This window comes from Uranotaenia lowii, chromosome 1 (assembly GCF_029784155.1).
Source record: "Uranotaenia lowii strain MFRU-FL chromosome 1, ASM2978415v1, whole genome shotgun sequence".
In the NCBI taxonomy this organism is placed as follows: domain Eukaryota; kingdom Metazoa; phylum Arthropoda; class Insecta; order Diptera; family Culicidae; genus Uranotaenia; species Uranotaenia lowii.
In genome coordinates, this window is record NC_073691.1 from 76,217,621 (window position 1) to 76,236,976 (window position 19,356).

The 19,356-nt window shown below is 35.8% G+C and overlaps 1 protein-coding gene across 1 annotated transcript; it reads right to left on the reverse strand.

Moving 5' to 3' along the window:
* Positions 1-6,884: 6,884 nt before the first annotated feature.
* Positions 6,885-9,073, reverse strand: LOC129739903 (protein singles bar-like). The gene is made up of 3 exons (XM_055731446.1): positions 8,431-9,073; positions 7,704-7,856; positions 6,885-7,624 (listed from the first exon to the last, which is right to left on the reverse strand). Exons 1-3 carry the CDS (start codon positions 8,806-8,808, stop codon positions 7,547-7,549), a joined length of 609 nt encoding a protein of 202 aa, XP_055587421.1. The 5' UTR covers positions 8,809-9,073; the 3' UTR covers positions 6,885-7,546.
* Between the last annotated feature and the right edge of the window lie 10,283 nt (positions 9,074-19,356).

The window sequence follows — 19,356 nt, forward strand, 5'->3', positions numbered from 1 at the left end:
GAGCATCGCAATCGTCAAAACCGAAACACATCTATCCAGCAACGCTTGAATCTTGCCAACACTATTTCTTCCACTGAAAGCAAGGATCAAGAAATCGCCGAGCTTCGTAGGCAAGTCGTTTTTCTCACAGCACAAATAGCCACCTTCTCACATCAAGCCAAGGAAATGGAACAGGATGACGATACCACCAACAACTCCGAAAGCGATTCCAGCACAGATAGCAACAAAACAACAGTCAGCAAAATGTCTATCGCTAAGAGGTTTTGAAAAACATCATCGGACGATTCTCCCACCGGAACTAGCAGCAAACCCCAGGAACCCAAAAAGAAAAGAAAACGCAGACCAGAAACCACTTCCCAACCAAATCAACACTCAACCACTAGAACCCCCGCAACAACCCACAACCTCCCGCCCAAACAGCAAGGTAAACTTAACATCACCAACCAACCCTAAAAACTGGTAAGTCGCAAAATTTTTTAGTCCCGTCTTTACAATTCAGAACGATTCAGTCCCCTATCAACTTTGCTCCAACCTATAATTCCACTACTTATCATTCACGACATAGTCTCAATCCTCAAATCATGAATACAATCAGTCGCCATAGCCCAACCAATAAAACCACAACTAATTTCGCCCTACAGTGGAACATTTTAGGTTTAAATTCCCGACTACCTGAAATTCAACTATTAGTCTCGAAGCATTCACCAATAGTAATAGCCATCCAAGAAACTTTAGTCCCACACTCAACAACCCAGTGCAATATAATTAAAGGATATCAATTCCTATCCCACAAAAACCTCTCCAACCCTTACAGCAGAGGTGTCGGCCTGGGAATTAAAAATGGAGTTCCGTACTCATGAATATCCGTACAATCCACCCTCGATGCCATTTGTATCCAACTTGAAGCCCCGATCAAAATCTCAGTATTATCTATTTACGCATCCCCTGCCCTCTCTTTCGAGGACTTTGCAAAGGGGTTTGAAGATCTTATCCCACAAATACCTACCCCTGTTATCCTGCTAGGGGACTTTAACGCCCACTCCACCGAGTGGGGAGGCATACGTACCAATCGAAAAGGCGACTTTATATCCGACTTTGCTCAAACCAATTTCCTCACAATCTTGAATGACGGGTCTTCCACCCGTCTATGCCCCCGCACTGGTAATACATCAGCCATCGACCTAAGCCTTGTCTCCTGGAGCCTGGGTCCTAAATTCCATTGGAGATCGCTGGAGGATAATGGAGGTAGCGATCATTTCCCCATCCTTATCAACATCCATCACCCTACCCCCATTGCTGCCACCAGACCACGGTGGAAGTATCAAGAAGCCAATTGGATTGACTATCAATATCACGTTGACCACCTCCTTTCCTTAAATGACTCCATTTCTCTCCAACAATTCAATGAGATACTGCTGGAGGCAGGGTCGAACTACATACCTCGCACAAGAGGGAAACCAGGTAAAACTTCTGTCCCTTGGTGGGGACCAGAAGTGAAAGACGCTATAAAGAAACGAAGGAAAGCTCTCCGGCTCCTTCGCCGACTACCAAACGATCATCCCAACAAGGAGACGGCTCTAATTGCGTTCAAAAAGACCAGCTCGTCTGCAAAAACTGCTGTCCGCTCTGCCAAAAACAACAGCTGGTTAGAATTCACCGAGCAAATCAACCCTAATACACCATCTAAACTCCTCTGGAACAAGATAAAAATTCTGAATGGTGAGCCTCGTAAAAATCAATTTCACTTACTTCTTAACCGACACTACACCAATGATCCCTCACTCCTTGCTGAGGCCTTCTGCCAATACTTCTCCTCAATCAACGCTACTCCCCCCAGCAACACCATCCCCTACCTAACCCCGTTATCACACCCTCCTACTTCCCTTACACGTCCTTCTTCTATTGATCTCCCTTACAACTCCGACTTCAGTCTCGATGAACTAAACTGTGCTCTACAAAAAGTCAAAGGGGTCTCCTCCGGGCTAGATGGCATTGGCTACCCTTTTTTAAAACCTGTCTCTATCCCCCAAAACCACCTTTTTGAAGATTATTAACGAGATATGGGAAAATGGATCGATACCCAACATTTGGAAGCGCGGCCTAGTTATTCCCATCCCCAAGCCCCAAAAAGACCCGAATAATATCGACAGCTATCGCCCCATTACACTGATTGACTGTGCGGGTAAGATAATGGAGAGGTTGGTCAATCACCGACTCAACACGGTTCTCGACAAAAACCACCTCTTGGACGATCGACAATATGCCTTTCGCGCTGGTCGTTCCTCCGACGACTATTTTTGCCAACTGGAGAGCATTTTGGACAATGCTTTAGATCGAAACTTACATATCGAAATTCTGTCCCTGGATTTATCCAAAGCGTTCGATCGCGTCGACCAAGGTACCATACTTAATTCCCTCCGTGAGTGGGGCATATCTGGTCGACTATATCATTACATACAAAGCTTCCTCTCTAATCGTACCATTCAGGTACTCGTAAACGCTACTATATCCAATCCAAAACCAGTTCTCACAGGAGTCCCCCAAGGATCTGTTATTTCTCCCACCTTATTCCTTATCGCCATTAACACCATTTTTAAGATCATCCCTAGTAACACAGAAATCCTTATCTACGCCGATGACATTCTGCTGGCATCGAGCTCTGCGTACGCTCGATTAGCACGAAACAGACTCCAAACTGCCCTAGATAGGGTAGCCAGCTGGGCACCCACGGTCGGCTTTCAATTTTCCCCTGACAAATCGAAGCTCCTACACCTCGGACCTCGGACGGATAGGAGAAAGCTCCCTCCTATAAAAATGCACAGCCAAACTATCCCCTTAGTTCACTCCACCCGATTATTGGGCATTTGGATAGACGATCGCTTAAACTTTCGAACACATCTTGAACAAGTAAGAAAAAAGCCAAAAACAAGATAAACATCCTAAACATTTTAAGTAAGACCCCCAGTCTAGCAAACCGCGACTCTCTTCTACGATTCGTTCATGGATGGTTACTCCCTTCCATTCTTTACGGATTGGGATTCGTTAGCAAATGCGGTCCCCGTCTCTACCAAAACTAGAACCTCTTTATAACAGGTGCATTAGAACAGTCGGCTCAGCCTTCATAACTAGTCCAATTGTATCGATCATGGCCGAATCTGGTCAACTCTCATTCACCTACCTAGTTGCCAAACACCTTACGTGTAAATCTCTGCGTTGGCTTGCCATCGGAGGCAACAGAGACTCCCAATTAGTCTACCGCACTGAAACCCTAGATCAAGGACTAACTAACACTTCTCTACCTACTGTCTGTCCCAGGAGAGAGACCGCCTTCCGGTACTGGACCGAAAAAGTCCCATCAATTGACCTATCTCTTTCACTAAAAATCAAAGCTGGCCAACACCCAAACACGGTACTACCACCCTACTATGATCTTGTCGATAAAAAATACAAGAACACCCAACGCATATTTACCGACGGCTCCAAAACAGCCGATTGCAGAGTCGGATGTGGAATACATGACCCACACAACCATCGTAGCATAGCCCTACCTTCTCAGTGCTCCGTATTTAGTGCGGAAGCCTACGCTCTATTGGATGCTCTGCTTAACATTGAATGTGAATCAACTCCTACCATCTTTTCTGACTCGCTTAGCGTTATAAAATCCGTATTAGCTGGTAATATAAAACATCCCTGGGTTTCATCCATAGCACATGAAGCCTTAAACAAAAGAGCCACCCTGGTTTGGATACCAGGACACACGGGGATTCCAGGTAATGAGTCGGCCGACCGACTGGCATCCGCTGGTACCGACCTTAACCCACTACAAATATCCATACCCCAACAAGATGCATATCGTGATACCGTAAAAACATCTTTTCCGCTTGGGAGAGAGAATGGGCAGCGAATCAAGATGCCAAGTTACGCGAGGTTAAGAATGTTCCCTTGAAATGGAAAGATCGAAAAAGTCCCCAAGGAGCGAATAGCCCTTACCCGACTTAGAATCGGCCACACGAGACTCACCCAATCCTATCTCCTAGACAAGGAACCACCTCCCGTTTGTCCGTGTTGTGATTGTGTCATTTCCATTAAACACATTCTTGTGAACTGCCCAATATATGACGAGCAAAGAAAGCTAAGTCAACTAGCGTACAATCTCCGAAATTTTGTTTGGAAGAGCAAAAATTGCTAGATTTCCTGAAAATGACCAACTTTCTATCTCAAATCATGAAGATGGGGTTTGACGCTGTGGCGCCTGTTGCCAATACGCGTTTTACTTTAGTGAAATTACATCTATATTTCGACATTCTAGTCCGTAGCTTATAGATGGTCTACCCAACATAGCATTTGGAGCCTTCTCGTTCGAGAACGCCTGCGCATGGGATATGGTAGACCACATTGGAGCGATCGATCGGCAATATCGGATCTTTGACCACTGGCAGCACGGTATAAATAAACAAGGAAGGCTACTCCCACGAGTAAACAAATCGTTAGAATGTAAACAAGTGACGTCATTACTATCTTCGAATATCGTGCATACACCGAGGATCACTAGATTGATAGTAATGACCACATTATCGGTATCTTCCCCCCCTTATGATATTGTACACCGTGACTGGCAGGAGGTAGCGTATCGTGCGCTTTTGTGTGATACCAATGCACTATGGGGTTTGAGGCGGCAAAAAGTCAAAAACTGAACTTTATCGTATCGCTTTTTTTATTTTTACTAGTTAATAACTTAATATTTAACTAAGATATTCCCAGTTTTTCAACTCATTATCTTGAATATTGAACGCACCACAGACATCAGACTTTGAAAAATTGAAAAATTTATATGATGAAGAAAAAAATTTCAATCACATATATTTCTATGTAAAACATTTATTTCTTAAATTCAAAGTACACCATAAAAAAGCTTATATTAGAAGCTATCATTTGAACCATTCAAAATTTTTACACACTAAATTGATCTATGATAAAAATGAGTAAATAATTATTTTTTTCAAAAGTCGAAAACATTAAAACCTTGCCAAAAAAATCCCCACATTTCCCCATACTCTTTTCACTATCAAGATCTATTTTAAATTCCTAAAAATACAATGAAAGAGATTCAAGGCACCTTAAAGCACCATTTTTTGAGTATTATTAAAATACAGCTGAAAATATCATGCAAATCGGTAATTTTCACCCATTAATGAGTATAAATTTAACAAAGTTTATGTTGGTTTGTCAAAAAAAATGTTTCTCATGATTAATCAATCATTTCACACATTTTCCTCTTGAGTTTCATGAAATGTCTTGATGTTATTCATAATTCAATGATCAATTAGTCCAAACCCCGGTTTTCAAAAGAAATAAAAAGTAGGGTCAAAAATGACACCAAGCATCGTACTTTAAAACTTATTTATACAAAATTTTTGTTTGAATTTATTTTAAGTTAGTTAAAATAGTAATTTTCATACCAAATTTTCAAAAATAACAAAATAGTCCAAAACACCTAATCATACTTTTTGCCGCCTCATTGTATGGAACTGCCCCATAGTGCAATGCGTGCATGCGGGTAATCCGTCTTAAGCGCACGTATTACGTTTGCATTGTTATAATTGACCTGATAGGACTAAAAATGATGTTGACACTCTATTTGCTTTCGCACAATGTGTGAAGGATCTTTATAATCCTGAAAGATTCATAGATGAGGCGGAACTTACAATGTAAAAATTGATAGCCAAAGGAAGTTAATTATTCTAATACAATACAAAAGCTTATTAATTAAGGGGGGGGTAGGGTCTAACGGGTATAAAAAAACACCATTTCCACGATTTTTTTCTAGAGCTATCGTTCAAACAAATGTATTCAAATTTTTTGCATTATACAAAGCATTGTTATAACAACATTTAGTAATTTTTTCGTAGAAAAATATTGAAAAATGAGCCGGTGACGGAGCATTTTCGAGGATGCCTTTTAGAAAACAAGATTTGCGGTGGACACTGTATCTCAGCACAGAATCATCTGAAGTCAAAAAATCAGAGCAAAATATTTTTAATAGATGTTTTTCTGGACCCCAACGTTTTTATTTAACTTAAAAATATTTTTATGAAATTTTTGTGGCTGTTTGAAGTAAAAACTACGATTTTTCACTTAAAAATCCGCCATTTTTCACCTCTAAAATCTCCCAAAAGTAAAAAAATCAAAAAAGAAAAACGTTGGGGTCTGGTATTTTATATGTAGAAAATATGTTCCAAATTTGAAAAGAATCGGATAAGTAGTTTTCAAATGACGATGTCCACGGACTTTAAAAATGTGCTTTCGAGAAAAACGCGTTTGAAGTTTCTGCTCTTGCTTTCTTGCAGTATTAGATAGGAGGAGATAAAAGCCTATAATTTCTACAGTTTTGCTCCAATTGACTTGAAAATTTGACACAACATTCATGAAATGTTTTACAATAAGAAAATAAAAAAATAAAAAAATCGATTTTTTGAAAGTGTTAGACCCTACACCCCCCTTAAGGGGATTTTTTTTTATTATCTGACAATTTGCGCCGGGGGTCTTCAGATTTTCCCCAAAATTGAAAATTTGGTTCATTTTTGCGACTTAAAAACACATGTTTTTTTTCAGATTTCTAACATTTTTATTTTTTGAGTTAGCTTCGGTTAGATTTTTTTGTAAATAAAAAATAACCATTTTACAAAGCTACATAACTCTGTTGTTTCTCAACGGAAATTATAAAATAGCACATCAAAATGCATTGAAATTTTATCAGCTTTCCAAATAGAATAGTTGAACAAATTTAAATAATGACCTTCAACATGAAAAGTTGTAAATAAACTTTAAATGGCGTCTAAAAGTACCGTCTGCACCACCGAATATATTGCAAAAAATACCATTGTATAGCTCGATTCATGATGCAACTTTCATCTGAAGACACCGAAGTGGGCCATTAACACCTTGAAGAGTTATGAAAGAAATAATGACAATAAATCTCTTTTTTTGCATCTAAAACAAACAATGGTCGAACAACTGCACTCACATATGGAGATAGCACGCACTTCTAACAACATGGAAACAAAAGAACTTATCAAAGCAGGTAAAAAACACTACTTTTTCGTGGTTTGTAGAGATGAAAGTGTAGTGTAGAGGAGAAATTTCAATGCATTTTGATGTGCTATTTTATAATTTCCGTTGAGAAACAACAGAGTTATGTAGCTTTGAAAATGAAAATGAACCAAATTTTCAATTTTGGGGAAAATCTGAATACCCCCGGCGCAAACCCGTCAGATAATAAAAAAAAAATCTCCTTAACTCTTATTTCGGATAACACTGTTTTTTTTTAAACCTTTTCAATGGTAGCGCGTTTAACACTTAGTTAATATACTACAAAAGATGAAGTTATAATATTACTTTTACTTTACTTTTCAATAATCATAAAAAAGTTATTCAAATGCATCAAATAATCACATCCTTTTTAACAGTTTTGAGTAATAAGTTATTTAACTTCTAAACTTAGGAATAAAGCTTATCTAATCCACTCTATTTTACTGTTCAAAAGCTCTTAAGAATATCCTTTCAAATACCGATAAGCCACGAATGCATCCATACCGTATACGATTCCAACGATTGTTCCCATGTACTAAAATGAGGAAGAAAAAAAATGGATATCTTATAGTAGTAAGTAGTACCTAAGTCTTCCTAAACTTCAACAAACTTACGTAAACTGCAGTCATCGCTGGATAGGCACTGTGGAGTCCTCCGGTGTTCTTGAAGAGTAGAAATTTAGGGTACAGCCATACGTTCACAGCGAATCCAAGGTACGACGAGGCACTCAGATACATGAAGCAAGCGATTCCATTGTACATTACCTCCTGAAAAAGGAAAACAAAAATAAAGTCATCAATCTCTCAACTGAACTGTCGACGAGAATCTTGACTGGGACCAAGTGAAGACGCTGGCTCCGGATCGTTTATTGAGTTTACTTTGAAATTGTGTGAGCAAATTTGAGCTTCAGGTTTAAATTAAAAAAAATCATTCATTTAAAATTTTGGACAAAAAATAAAAGATTTAGGAAAGTACAGCATAATCTTATACTTTAGGGCCTGGAAAATGATATGTGTTTTAAGTTTCAATATTTGAATAATCACCAAATTGTTGTTTTATGATAATAACAATTGAAGGGTTACATTTGTACTTTAGTTATTTTCCGAAATTTATCAAAAGCTATCTATTCCAAAACGCAACTCATTTAATGTTTAGATAACTCAGTGTAGATCATTATTTGCTGTTAACTTCAATGATTTTTTTTCTTGAATAAAATTCTCTAGGAACTGATTGAAGAAATATTCTATCAATATTTTGGTTGAAATTGTTTGAAAATAAACATGGGATACATTTATCTAAACAGGGAATCTTTCATATGAAAATGTCTGATGAAATACTTACGAAAATGCTCTGCCGCACCAGATGAAACGTCCTGGACGAAATCGCGTAACACAGCAGCAGAATGGCAGTCGTCGTCAAACAGGCCGATACCGTCGTTAAAAATCCATGAAACGCCTCTCCAATATCCTTGGCCGAATCCATCCCGAACTGAATCAGCAACGTTTGACAAAACGAGCCGAGGATCAGCTCAAAAATCTTCAGGATACCATTTTTCGACATGAAAAACTCCAAATTGATACAGGTACAAACCCGACAGCACCCAATCCGAACGCCTCGGTTCTGGGACTCATTGAAGTGACCTCCTCCTCCTCGAGAGCCAAGAATTCCCGCTCCTGACGAACCTCCTCCGTTTGGCATCCGAATCACCGTTGGAGGCATCTCGAATAGATGTTTCACTCAAAGCAACGACAACGACGAAAAACTAAACAAAACAACGCGTCTAGCGCACCTCGGTGAGGGGGAAGGCGTCGCGACGCTATTTTTAGAACCGGCCGGCCGGAATTTTTTTTTTTTTGTTGTGCTCTTCTTTTTCGTTCGCCGGTTTACTCGCGCCTCGGAACACGTGCTCGAGTGAAGATTTTCGGTGTGACACGAAGAACACGATCGTTCGCGGGAGATAATTGTGAGTGATCTGAACGCCGCGTTTGCTCGAGAAAGACTGACGGGTGGAACATTTTCTTAGAGGAATTTCTCAGATTTTCAGGAGGACGATCTATGTTGAATTTAATGTTTTTTTTCCTTCGCTCTGTGAGGGCTTCTTTGGAAAACTTAGTTTGTATGAGACAAGACTTGACAAAAAACTAACAGCTGATAAAAAATGACAAAAAAGGAAGAAAAAATGACAAAAATGACAGAAATGACAAAAATGATAAAAAAAAATAAATATAATTAAAAGATTAGAAAATGATAAAGACGGCAAATATTTACATGACATGCCATTTTAAATTTTTAACTAAATCTTATTATTAATTTTAACACCATCTGATAAAAAATTTCAATTTAATGAAAATTTTCGAACAAAACGGGGTACTTTATTATTTTCTACATTTCTCACAAATTGAGCATTATCAAGAGAAATTTGTATTAATCAACTAGAAGAAGATGAAAAATACTAAGCAAAAACAAAATCTCTTAGAATAAAATCAACAAGAAGAAACAATGTCAATAAACTGTTGATAAATTTCAAAAGCAGAAAGAATCTAGTCAGATGTTTAATTTCTAAATCAAAATAAGCATATCAATATAAATCATGTTTGGGTACAAATAATACAATAAAATTTCAGATATTTGTAAAATTTTCAGTTTTTGTAAAAGAGATCAAGTTTTTTCTAAAAACTTTTTTTTCAATTGGTGTAAATGTAAATATTCGCCACCGATCGTTGCCTAGGTGATAGCGTTTAAGTTTTCTAGGCTAGAGGTTATGAGAACGATTCTAGGTCTCGGCATACAGTACTCCTCCTGTAGACTGATAGTGTTAGCATCAGTTATATGCTAGCCATTATACTTATCACATTATATTGCAAAGGAAATCATTCGTTAATACTTGTTCCTATTTTTGTATACATAAGTAAGCTAATTGAACCAAAAAAAACTAAATTTAGTGGTATGCACATTTCCGCAAGGAGTTTAAACCAGAAATAAGTAACATCAAACATTACCAATCATGTGGAACTGATCGCCTTAGCTTTATATGATATTTGCCATATTTTGGCCCAGCAATTTTCGAAAATTCTCTTTGCGTGTTGACTTTAGAAATTGAAATCTGTTTTAAGCATATTATTATGATAACATCCAATCGTATCTTTTGTCGAAATATGTTTTGAAATTTATTTATTTATTTATTCTAATTTAGGGATACCATACGTACTCTTTTAAGAGTAGGTACATATCCTTTTTTTCGATCGAAAAATAAGCGTACTCTTCTTTTTGTACATTTTACGAAATGTACTCTTTTTATTGGTGAAAGAAATTTATTAAAATTTTCTCGTACCAACTATCTTATTTCTTCCGATACATGAAGATTGTATTCTATAAATACAAGAGATCCAACTTTTTATGCATTCATTGCAGAACACTTCAACTTTTCTTTTTTTGTTGAATGTTTCAAAGGATGACTACCAATAGAAGGAATCACGAGTACATTCACGATTTCAAACGGGATATTTTCTTCTGAAATCGCCTTTGAGTATGCAGTGAACTCCCGAACTGAAGGCAATATGCATAACTACTTTTTGCTTAAAACCATAGTGCACAAATTAAAAGCGCACGAATCAGCAATAATATTATAAAGTATGAAAAAAAAATACATGATTTTTTTTTAAAAAACGCATTTTCTATCAGATTTTGAGTAATCTAACTTAAAATACTGTGCTTTTGTCATGTAAGTCACATACATTGCAACAAATTGGTAGTATTTGACCCTTAATATCATGTTTTTTTAAACAAGTTGTGTTTGTTTTCGTACACAAAATACAAACTTTTGATTTTTTTAAATATACCTTCTCTTTTTGGTGTGGCAACCTAGTCTAACTAAGAATATGAAATAATTTTACTAAAATTTCGTTTTTATTAATATGCTTATCAGAAAAAAAGGTTTCTTAAAACTTTACTGGAAAGTACATAATATTAGAGAAGAAAAAATTGCTTTACATTTCTCAAATCTTTTTGTGAAAAGTAAAAGACTGTATTCGGTCTCACCAATTGAAATCACTCAAAACTTAGTCGACATTTTTTAATTTATGCATGAAAAAAGTGGATGCTATAAAAAGTAGGGTAAATGATTTTGAGCGGAACTAGTCAAAATCTGATCTTGAGCGGAACCATTTACTTTTTCTAAGTTCTAGGCAATTATTGTTTATGAATCTTACCAAACTGTTTCAAGATCTTTTCATACAAGCATTGACATTTTTGCTAAAATTTATTAACTCTAATAATGTTATTAGAAGATTTAAAAACATACGCATTTCTGCTGCAATTTTCATCAATCTACGCTGACTTTGAACGTCAATTTATGTCACCCTTGACCGTTGTAAACTGATTCTCAATGATAAAAATGGTAGAAAAACTCATAAAAAGCATTATTCGGGTTTTTGTAGCAAGTTTTTTTTATCAGAATATCATTTAATAGCGTAGTTTTTAAAAGTAAAATATGATCTTGAGTGGAACCATCTTCGATCTTGAGCGGAACTACTAACTTCCGAAATAAACCGCTAGGTGCGCTGCCTTATGCCTAATGTCTCACACGCAGTTTATACCCCTGAATGTATGCAGTACAATTGTATATTTCTTATTCTATTAAAATGTAAAATTAAGTTCGTATAGAACAAAAACTAATTAATTGGTGTCACAACGAGCGTACCAAACAAGGCATACAAAAATTTTGATTTTTTGGGGTACAAGAAATGTGTTTTTGATTCTTTCATTCAGAGGAACGGCGGGAAGGAGGAGGAAGGCTTTCATAAATATTTTTTGGCATAATTCGAGAACTAATCAAGCCAATACAGTTAAGCCATTATTTCAGAATAAGAATCACAATCTTCATTGCCATTACTATTCGTACTAGAAGTAGCTTTCTTTAAAAGAGGTTCTTTTAGATGTTCGAATTCCAATTAAAAAAGATATACTATCTAATAAACAAAAATTCAAATTGTTTTTTATACACATTCCTTCAGTTTTACAAAGTGTAGCAAAGCACACCAGGTTAGCTATTTTATTATACTTCACGATTCAATTGGTGGCCTGGTATTGAAAACCTATCCGATTTCCTTGTGTTTGACTTTACTCTTGAGCTCGAACTGGAAATTGGTTTGAGAAATAATTGTTTTATCAATTGAGATAAATAATTAATGTTTCAATAAATTTTGAATATAAATTAATGTCAACGTGATTCATGAGAAACTGGAATTTATTTTAAACTTTATTCTATGAATAAGTTGCTTACAGCAAGGTTGCCGAAATAACAGGGAAATCTGTTATTTCACAAAATTTTGAGGAAATTTTTATCAAAGAATCTGTGTCACAGAACACGATATTTTTAAATATTTACAGATTTCACAGAATTTTTTAATTGCGAATGGATTTCCATAATTATAATTTTTTTTTTGGTCAATATAAAATGAAGGTTTCTTACTTTGAATTTGAAAAGTATGAAAAGATTTTCAACGTAAACTGATTTTTCCCTACTAAAATATTAAAACGACACAATTTATCATGAATTTCCAATACAGTAAAAGGAATTTAGGGAATAAAGATTGAAAAAATAAGAGTTTTTTTCTCAAAAACATTGATTTAGAGCAATGTACCTTTTTTTTGCCAAATCTGTAAGTTAAAGTATCTTCTTTTTTATTACTAACTTTATCGTTACCTTCAAAAGTTGTTCGGGGCAGTATGATCCTAAACACGCACATCCAAAAAATCAATCAAATGTACTAACGAATTTAATTTTTGTGATTAAAAAACAAAAATTTGGGTTTAGAGAATCGATTCTTTCAAAATAGGATACAGTGCATCAAAGGGAAAATTGGACTTTTTTGAGGCAAGAAATAAATTTGAACGGCTATTTTGAGAACAGCTTTGGAACGCTAAGTTTCTTTTTTTCATGTAAAAAGATTAATTTTAGAACTTTGAAATCTTCAAAGATGAAATTTAATTGAAGTTTTCACAGTTACACAAGTATTAGGAATAAGAGCTATTAAAGATGTTGACAGAAGAGAATGGTTCCGCTTAAGATCAGAATTCTTACTTCAGTAAAACAGCTCTAGAGTTATTAGGATTTACTCTAAAATATTCTAAAAATCATCATTAGAAAGCAGAAACCAAGATCTATCCGCTGAACTGAAAAAATAATTGTTGGGATATAACCCAAAGCCATACCGCTTGATCAACTGTTCCGAGTTGCGTCGAATTGAGCCAATTGGTTCCGCTCAAGATCATTTACCCTATCCTTTATTCAATTCGGCCCAGAACTTTTAAAAATCCTTAAATGAGAAAAAGTAAACAAATAGAAAACTTCAATAACTTTTTTCGCAGAACTCAAAATCATAAAACTTGATAATTGATTCAAAACTTTTATTTTAAAATGGTATGGTTTGTCTCTTATTTTGTCAAAAAGTGTAGAACATCCTTAAAAGATTTTAGATAACTTATTTTGAAATATTAATTCATGCACTTCGAAAAAATGAAAATATTGTAGCCTAGTGTAATCTATCAAAACCGTCCCAAATGTGATGTTGAGCATTTTGAAGAACAAGGAACGCAAAATAAAATTGTGTCTGAAATTGCTTTCTTGAAGGGTTTTTCATATCAGCATAAGAATTTTAATGACATAAACGATTTTTTTAATAAAAATTTTTAGTCATAAGGTAAAGTACCGTCAACTAGGGCAACATGCAACACTCTTCAACTTCAATGGCTTTTTAAAACTCAATGTCTACAGATAATCATACCCCATATGCATCAAAAGTTTTAAGGTTGATGGGACATCAAATTGGCGTAGTCAGAAAAATTATTGGTTTCTCAGTTATTTTTAATTTTCTAAAAACATGCGATTTTCATCCTCCTCAGAAAATGGGGTAAATTGCAACAAACTTTGTTTTTGATGAAAAATCTTATGAAAACGTAAGAAAATGTTTAGTTTTTGATAAATTTGTTTTGTGAAAACTTATTTTCTCATTTTTTCTGAAAATTGGGGTGCTGCATACATTTAGGAGTAAACCATACTACTAAAAATTGAAAAAGCCGAAATCATTAAAAAATATTTTTTGAAAGAAAGAAATTTCAATGTTGACAAACGCGTGATGCAAAACAATCATATTCCAGCATATGGAAATGAGATTTACAAGGTATTTCTTTTACATACATTTTGTTGCATTTTACCCCAGACTGGTACCTGATTTATAAAAATATTTATTTAAAAAAATGGAGTGATTGTTCAAAAAATATTTTTAAATCAACAGTGTTGGTATAGGATGAGAAAACCAGTTTAAAGTTTGTAGGTGATTAAGCCAATTCGTCATACTGGGTAATGTTTTTTTCGGCATCGAATAATGTTAAAAATTGTACATTTATTGTTCGATTTTTCAAATTTTATATGAAAATAAGAAACTTAAAAAAACTATCATAGGATACAAGAAAATATGTTATCATCATTTTGTTATCATTAAATGATAACTTTATCACATTACATTAAATTAAAAACTGAATCAGTGTGGTATTATATAAATGTTGCATCTAACCCCGCTGTTACATGATGCCCCGTTTGACGGTAATTTGAAAAATCTAATGAAAGTGTATGAAAATATGTAGTTTTGGAATAAAATGCGATGCCACTAAGACCATTACGCATAAAAAACAACAATTGCAGTAATTTTTAGTTTTCTTAAAACTAACTTTTACGCTTTTTCTGAACATGATGGTGCTGCATACATTTTGGGGCAAATAAACTACAAAAAATGCTACTAGCCGTATAATGTAACAATCATAAAAATCACTCGTGAATGGTACGTGCAAAAAAATCACCTTGACCAGGAATCGAACTCGAGTCTACTGATCACCTTTCCGACACCTTACCAATTGGCCAAATTGTCAGATGAAACAAGTCAAGTTGTAGCTCTATTATTCAGTTCACTTCATGAAGTCGAATTCGCTGCTACATTCCCCGGCAAAAACGTTCATCGTGTTCCATTTATGCTGCTTATACTGCCCCTGGGGGTTTCTCATTATGCCTCTACAGTGACTGGTTTTCAGGTATCAGAATGGGGGTGTCTGAACCCCTTTCCGTTTTCCCACAGAAAGAAAGTATGAAAAAAAAATTATTTTATTTTGCGTGCCTACGCTGTGACACCAATTACCTACATTAATTTTTGGTTCTATTCGAATCTAATTTCACATCTTTTGTCCCCGATTTAAGAAAAATATACAAAGGTGCTGCATACATTCAGGGGTAAAAACTGCGTGTGAGACATTAGGCATAAGGCAGCGCACCTTGCGGATTATTTTGGAAACTATTACCTAGTTCCACTGAAGATCATGTTTTACTTTTAAAAACTAAGAGATGAATTGATAGAGATGAAACTTGTTACAGAAACCGGAATAATGCTTTTAATGAGTATTTCTTCCATTTTAGTCATTAAGAATCAGTTCATAACGGTCAAAGGTTACATAAACTGACGTTAAGTCAGCATAGATTGGTGAAAATTGCAGCAGCAAAGGAAAATATGTTTTTAAGGGGGAGTAGGGTCTAACGGGTAAAAAAACACTATTTTCACGAATTTTGTTTAGAGCTATCGTTCAAACAAATGTATTAAAATTTTTTTTGCATTATACAAAGCATTGTTGAAAGAACATTTAGCAATTTTTTCGTAGAAATATATTGAAAAATGAGCCGGTGACGGAGCACTTTTGAGGATGCCTTTTAGAAAACAGGATTTGCGGTGAACACTGTATCTCAGCACAGAATCATCTGAAGCCAAAAAATCAGAGCAAAATATTTTTAAATAAATGTTTTTCTGGACCCCAACGATTTTATTTAGCTAAAAAAAAATTTATATGAAATTTTTGTGGCTGTTTGAAGTAAAGACTGCGATTTTTCACGAAAAAATCCGCCATTTTTTATTTGTAAATTCTCCCCAAAGTAAAAAAAAGAAAATCGTTGGGGTTTGGTAATTTATATGTAGAAAATATGTTCCAAATTTGAAAATAATCGGTGAAGTAGTTTTCAAATGACGATGTCCACGGACTTTAAAAATGTGCTTTGAGAAAAACGCGTTTGAAGTTTCTGCGTTTGAAGTCTTGCAGTATTAGATAAGAGGATATAAAGGCCTATAATTTCTACAGTTTTGCTTCGATTGACTTGAAAATTTGACACAACATTCTTGAAATATTTTACAATAAGAAAATGAAAAAAATTAAAAAATTCGATTTTTTGAAAGTGTTAGACAAATAAAGCTTCTAATAACAAAATTTCATTTTATAAATTCTAGAAAATGACAAAGCTTGTATGAAAAGATCTTGAAAAAGTGTTTTTCAACATTTCGATAAGATTCACAAATAATCATTGCCTAGATCTTAGGAAAAGTAAATAGTTCCGCCAAATTGTCTAGACTGAATTCTCAGTAGATAATCCAGAATAAAAATATACCTACCCTGTATTTTTTTTCCGAAAACGGCAATCTGATGTCGGATGTTTTAAAAATAGACCGAAAAAACCGGGACAACAGTCTTCCGATGCATTTCTATATAGGCACGAATGTAAATTGCAGCTCGTTAAGAATTTCCACGCATCTCGTCTTTGCTGGAGGGCAAAGAACTTATCGGAAGTGATGACGATTGTCTAGGCGTTTTTCCTACTTCATGCTCTGCTGCCACAGCTTCCATTTCCACACTCAACTCAAATCTACCGAAATAGGGTAGGGACAACAATTTTAGAGCTACAGTTTTTAAATGAGATTTGAGATCTTGAGATCTTAGTTGATCTAAGATGGTTTACCCTAACGGTTCCATCTTCTAAACATCCACCGGATTGTTTACCGTTTCGTCTAGATTTGTGTGTCTAGCGTTGTCGGTTTAAAACTACGGGAGGGGACCACACGTCGCGCCACATGTAATCAAACATAGTGCTACAAAGTTTATCTCTCAACAGCTGGTCCCACTCGTAGGTCATGGTTTTGGGTTTTGTTTTCATCCGGGTTTTCTCGAGATAGTTTTCACACCTCGAGTAGTTGGAATGTATGCTGATAACTGGAAGGGAAGTGATGCTAGAAGCGGAGATCGTAGGCTTGCCAGATTGTCCGGTTTTTTCCCGGACTTGCCAGGATATTGGACACAAATTTAAGAAAAATCTAGCCCGGCCCGGTATAGCCAAGAATTGGGTTGAAAGTTTTTAAATAAAATTCTCGGGTTATGTTAGGTTATAAGGAAAACTCCCGGAGTTCCTGGCAAATTCTGGCAAACCCTGTCTATTTAATCTAGATTTAAAAACAACTCATTGATGATAAGTCATTCAAAAGTAACTAACAGTGAAAATTATTTAAAAAAAAATAAATTACTGTTAGAAGCATTTTGAGTTTTTTTTATTTCAAAAATCATGCATAAACGCGTTCAAAACATAAACTTTAAAGGTTTTTTCTAGTTTAGTTGACAAAGCTGCAATTTGATACTTTTATTTTAACATATAACCAAACATCAACGCCCAGATCTTCAAGCTAAATTATCCTTATCACCTAGGGGGTTTAAAAAAACGGGCAACAGATTTTAGATACCGTCAATTGGGGCATCATGCAACACTTTTCAATATCAATGCTTTCTAAAAACTTAATGCCCACAGAAAAAAATGGTAAGTAGCATCAAACTTTGTTTTTAAAGAAAAAATCCAGTAAAAACGTTTGACAATTTATAGTTTTGATAAATTTGTGATGTTATAACGCATAAAGCGTTTGCAGTGATTTTTTGTTTTTTTCCAGGGGCAAAAATTTTCGAAGAAGATTGACTTCCAACAAAACTGGAAAGCGAATATCTTCATTTACAGAGGATCCTTGACACCGATAGTTTCAATTTATTTTTAAATTTACTCACCTCTTCTTGATGTTCCTTCTCCAGTATCCCAAACAGAAGACGAATTGACGTCATCTCTTGTTGTCCGTCTTCTTTCGCGAAAGTTTCTGGATCGCTCAGCATCGGTTTTCGGCACAGGTTTTTCGATGCGTCGTGTTCGTCCAGTTCGCGGCCGAACGACCTTCCTTTTTCCTTTTCCACTTTTACCGCGACCACACATTACCAATGATAATATGACAATAATTTTGAAATTATCCACTGACACAACCACACATAACGAGAGAACGATGTTGAATGAAGTTGAATCATAATTTACATTGTTTATATGCCTTAATGAGGCTTATAAAATATGCGGACACAGCTCCACATACTTCGACGAAATTGATTCCAAATTTTAACTCCGCAAAAAATTTATGTGGCCCTGAAAAGGGCCGTTTATTTTTGTGGCCCTGAAAAGGGCCGTTTTTGTGGTCCTCTAATGTTTCTGTACTGCCCTTTGCTTCGGCAGTTAGGGCAGTACGGGTAGTCCATCAGCCAAATGATATTTTGTGTTGAGGACAGGACAAGTTTTTAAATCTCTAAAAAATAATGATTTAAGTCAAAACTTTAACTCTCAATAGTTTTTTGTGGCCCTGAAAAGGGTCGTTTTTTTTGTGGCCCTGAAAAGGGCCGTTTTTTGTGGCCCTGAAAAGGCCCGTTTTTTTCGTTTCTTACATCTTCAGCACTTCTTTAAGTACTGCCCTACTGCTTCGGCAGTTAGGGCAGTAGGTGAAGTCTATTAGCCATGTAATGTTGGGGTGCAAAGGACATGTCCTTTGCACCCTTCCTGTGTATTCAAATGCACAATAGAGGCATAGTATGCCCTCTATTGGCCTCTCGCATATGCAGGTTTCCATTCTCCTCGGGAAATAGTTGAAGCAAGACTGATGAAATTTCCGACAAAATTTCCAGTTTTGTCAACTTATTATCCTTCGAGTTAGCTCCGCCTACCATGCAGTAGGCCACACCTTTCTGACTGTCGATTTGAATTGTTGTCTGAAAAAGATGTCCGTGATGGTGACGCACCGCAGGGAAAGGTAATTTTTAGGAACGGGCGATTTCATGTAGGCGGCATCCATAAATTACGTAATGCAAAAAATCCACTTTTTTGACCCCCCCACCCCCTCGCATGTCACAAATCGTAACGCTTCGACGTACCCCCTTATGAAAATTACGTAACGCTGATAGTTACCCCTCCCTCCTCTTCTCATGTTCAAATTGAAAAATATGGTCTTTATGAAACGTTGCATGATTTATCTACTCGAAGATAAACAATTAATGTCGGAAAATACGAACGATAGTTGAAAGTGCCCTGTCAAGAGATTTGGTTAATTTTTC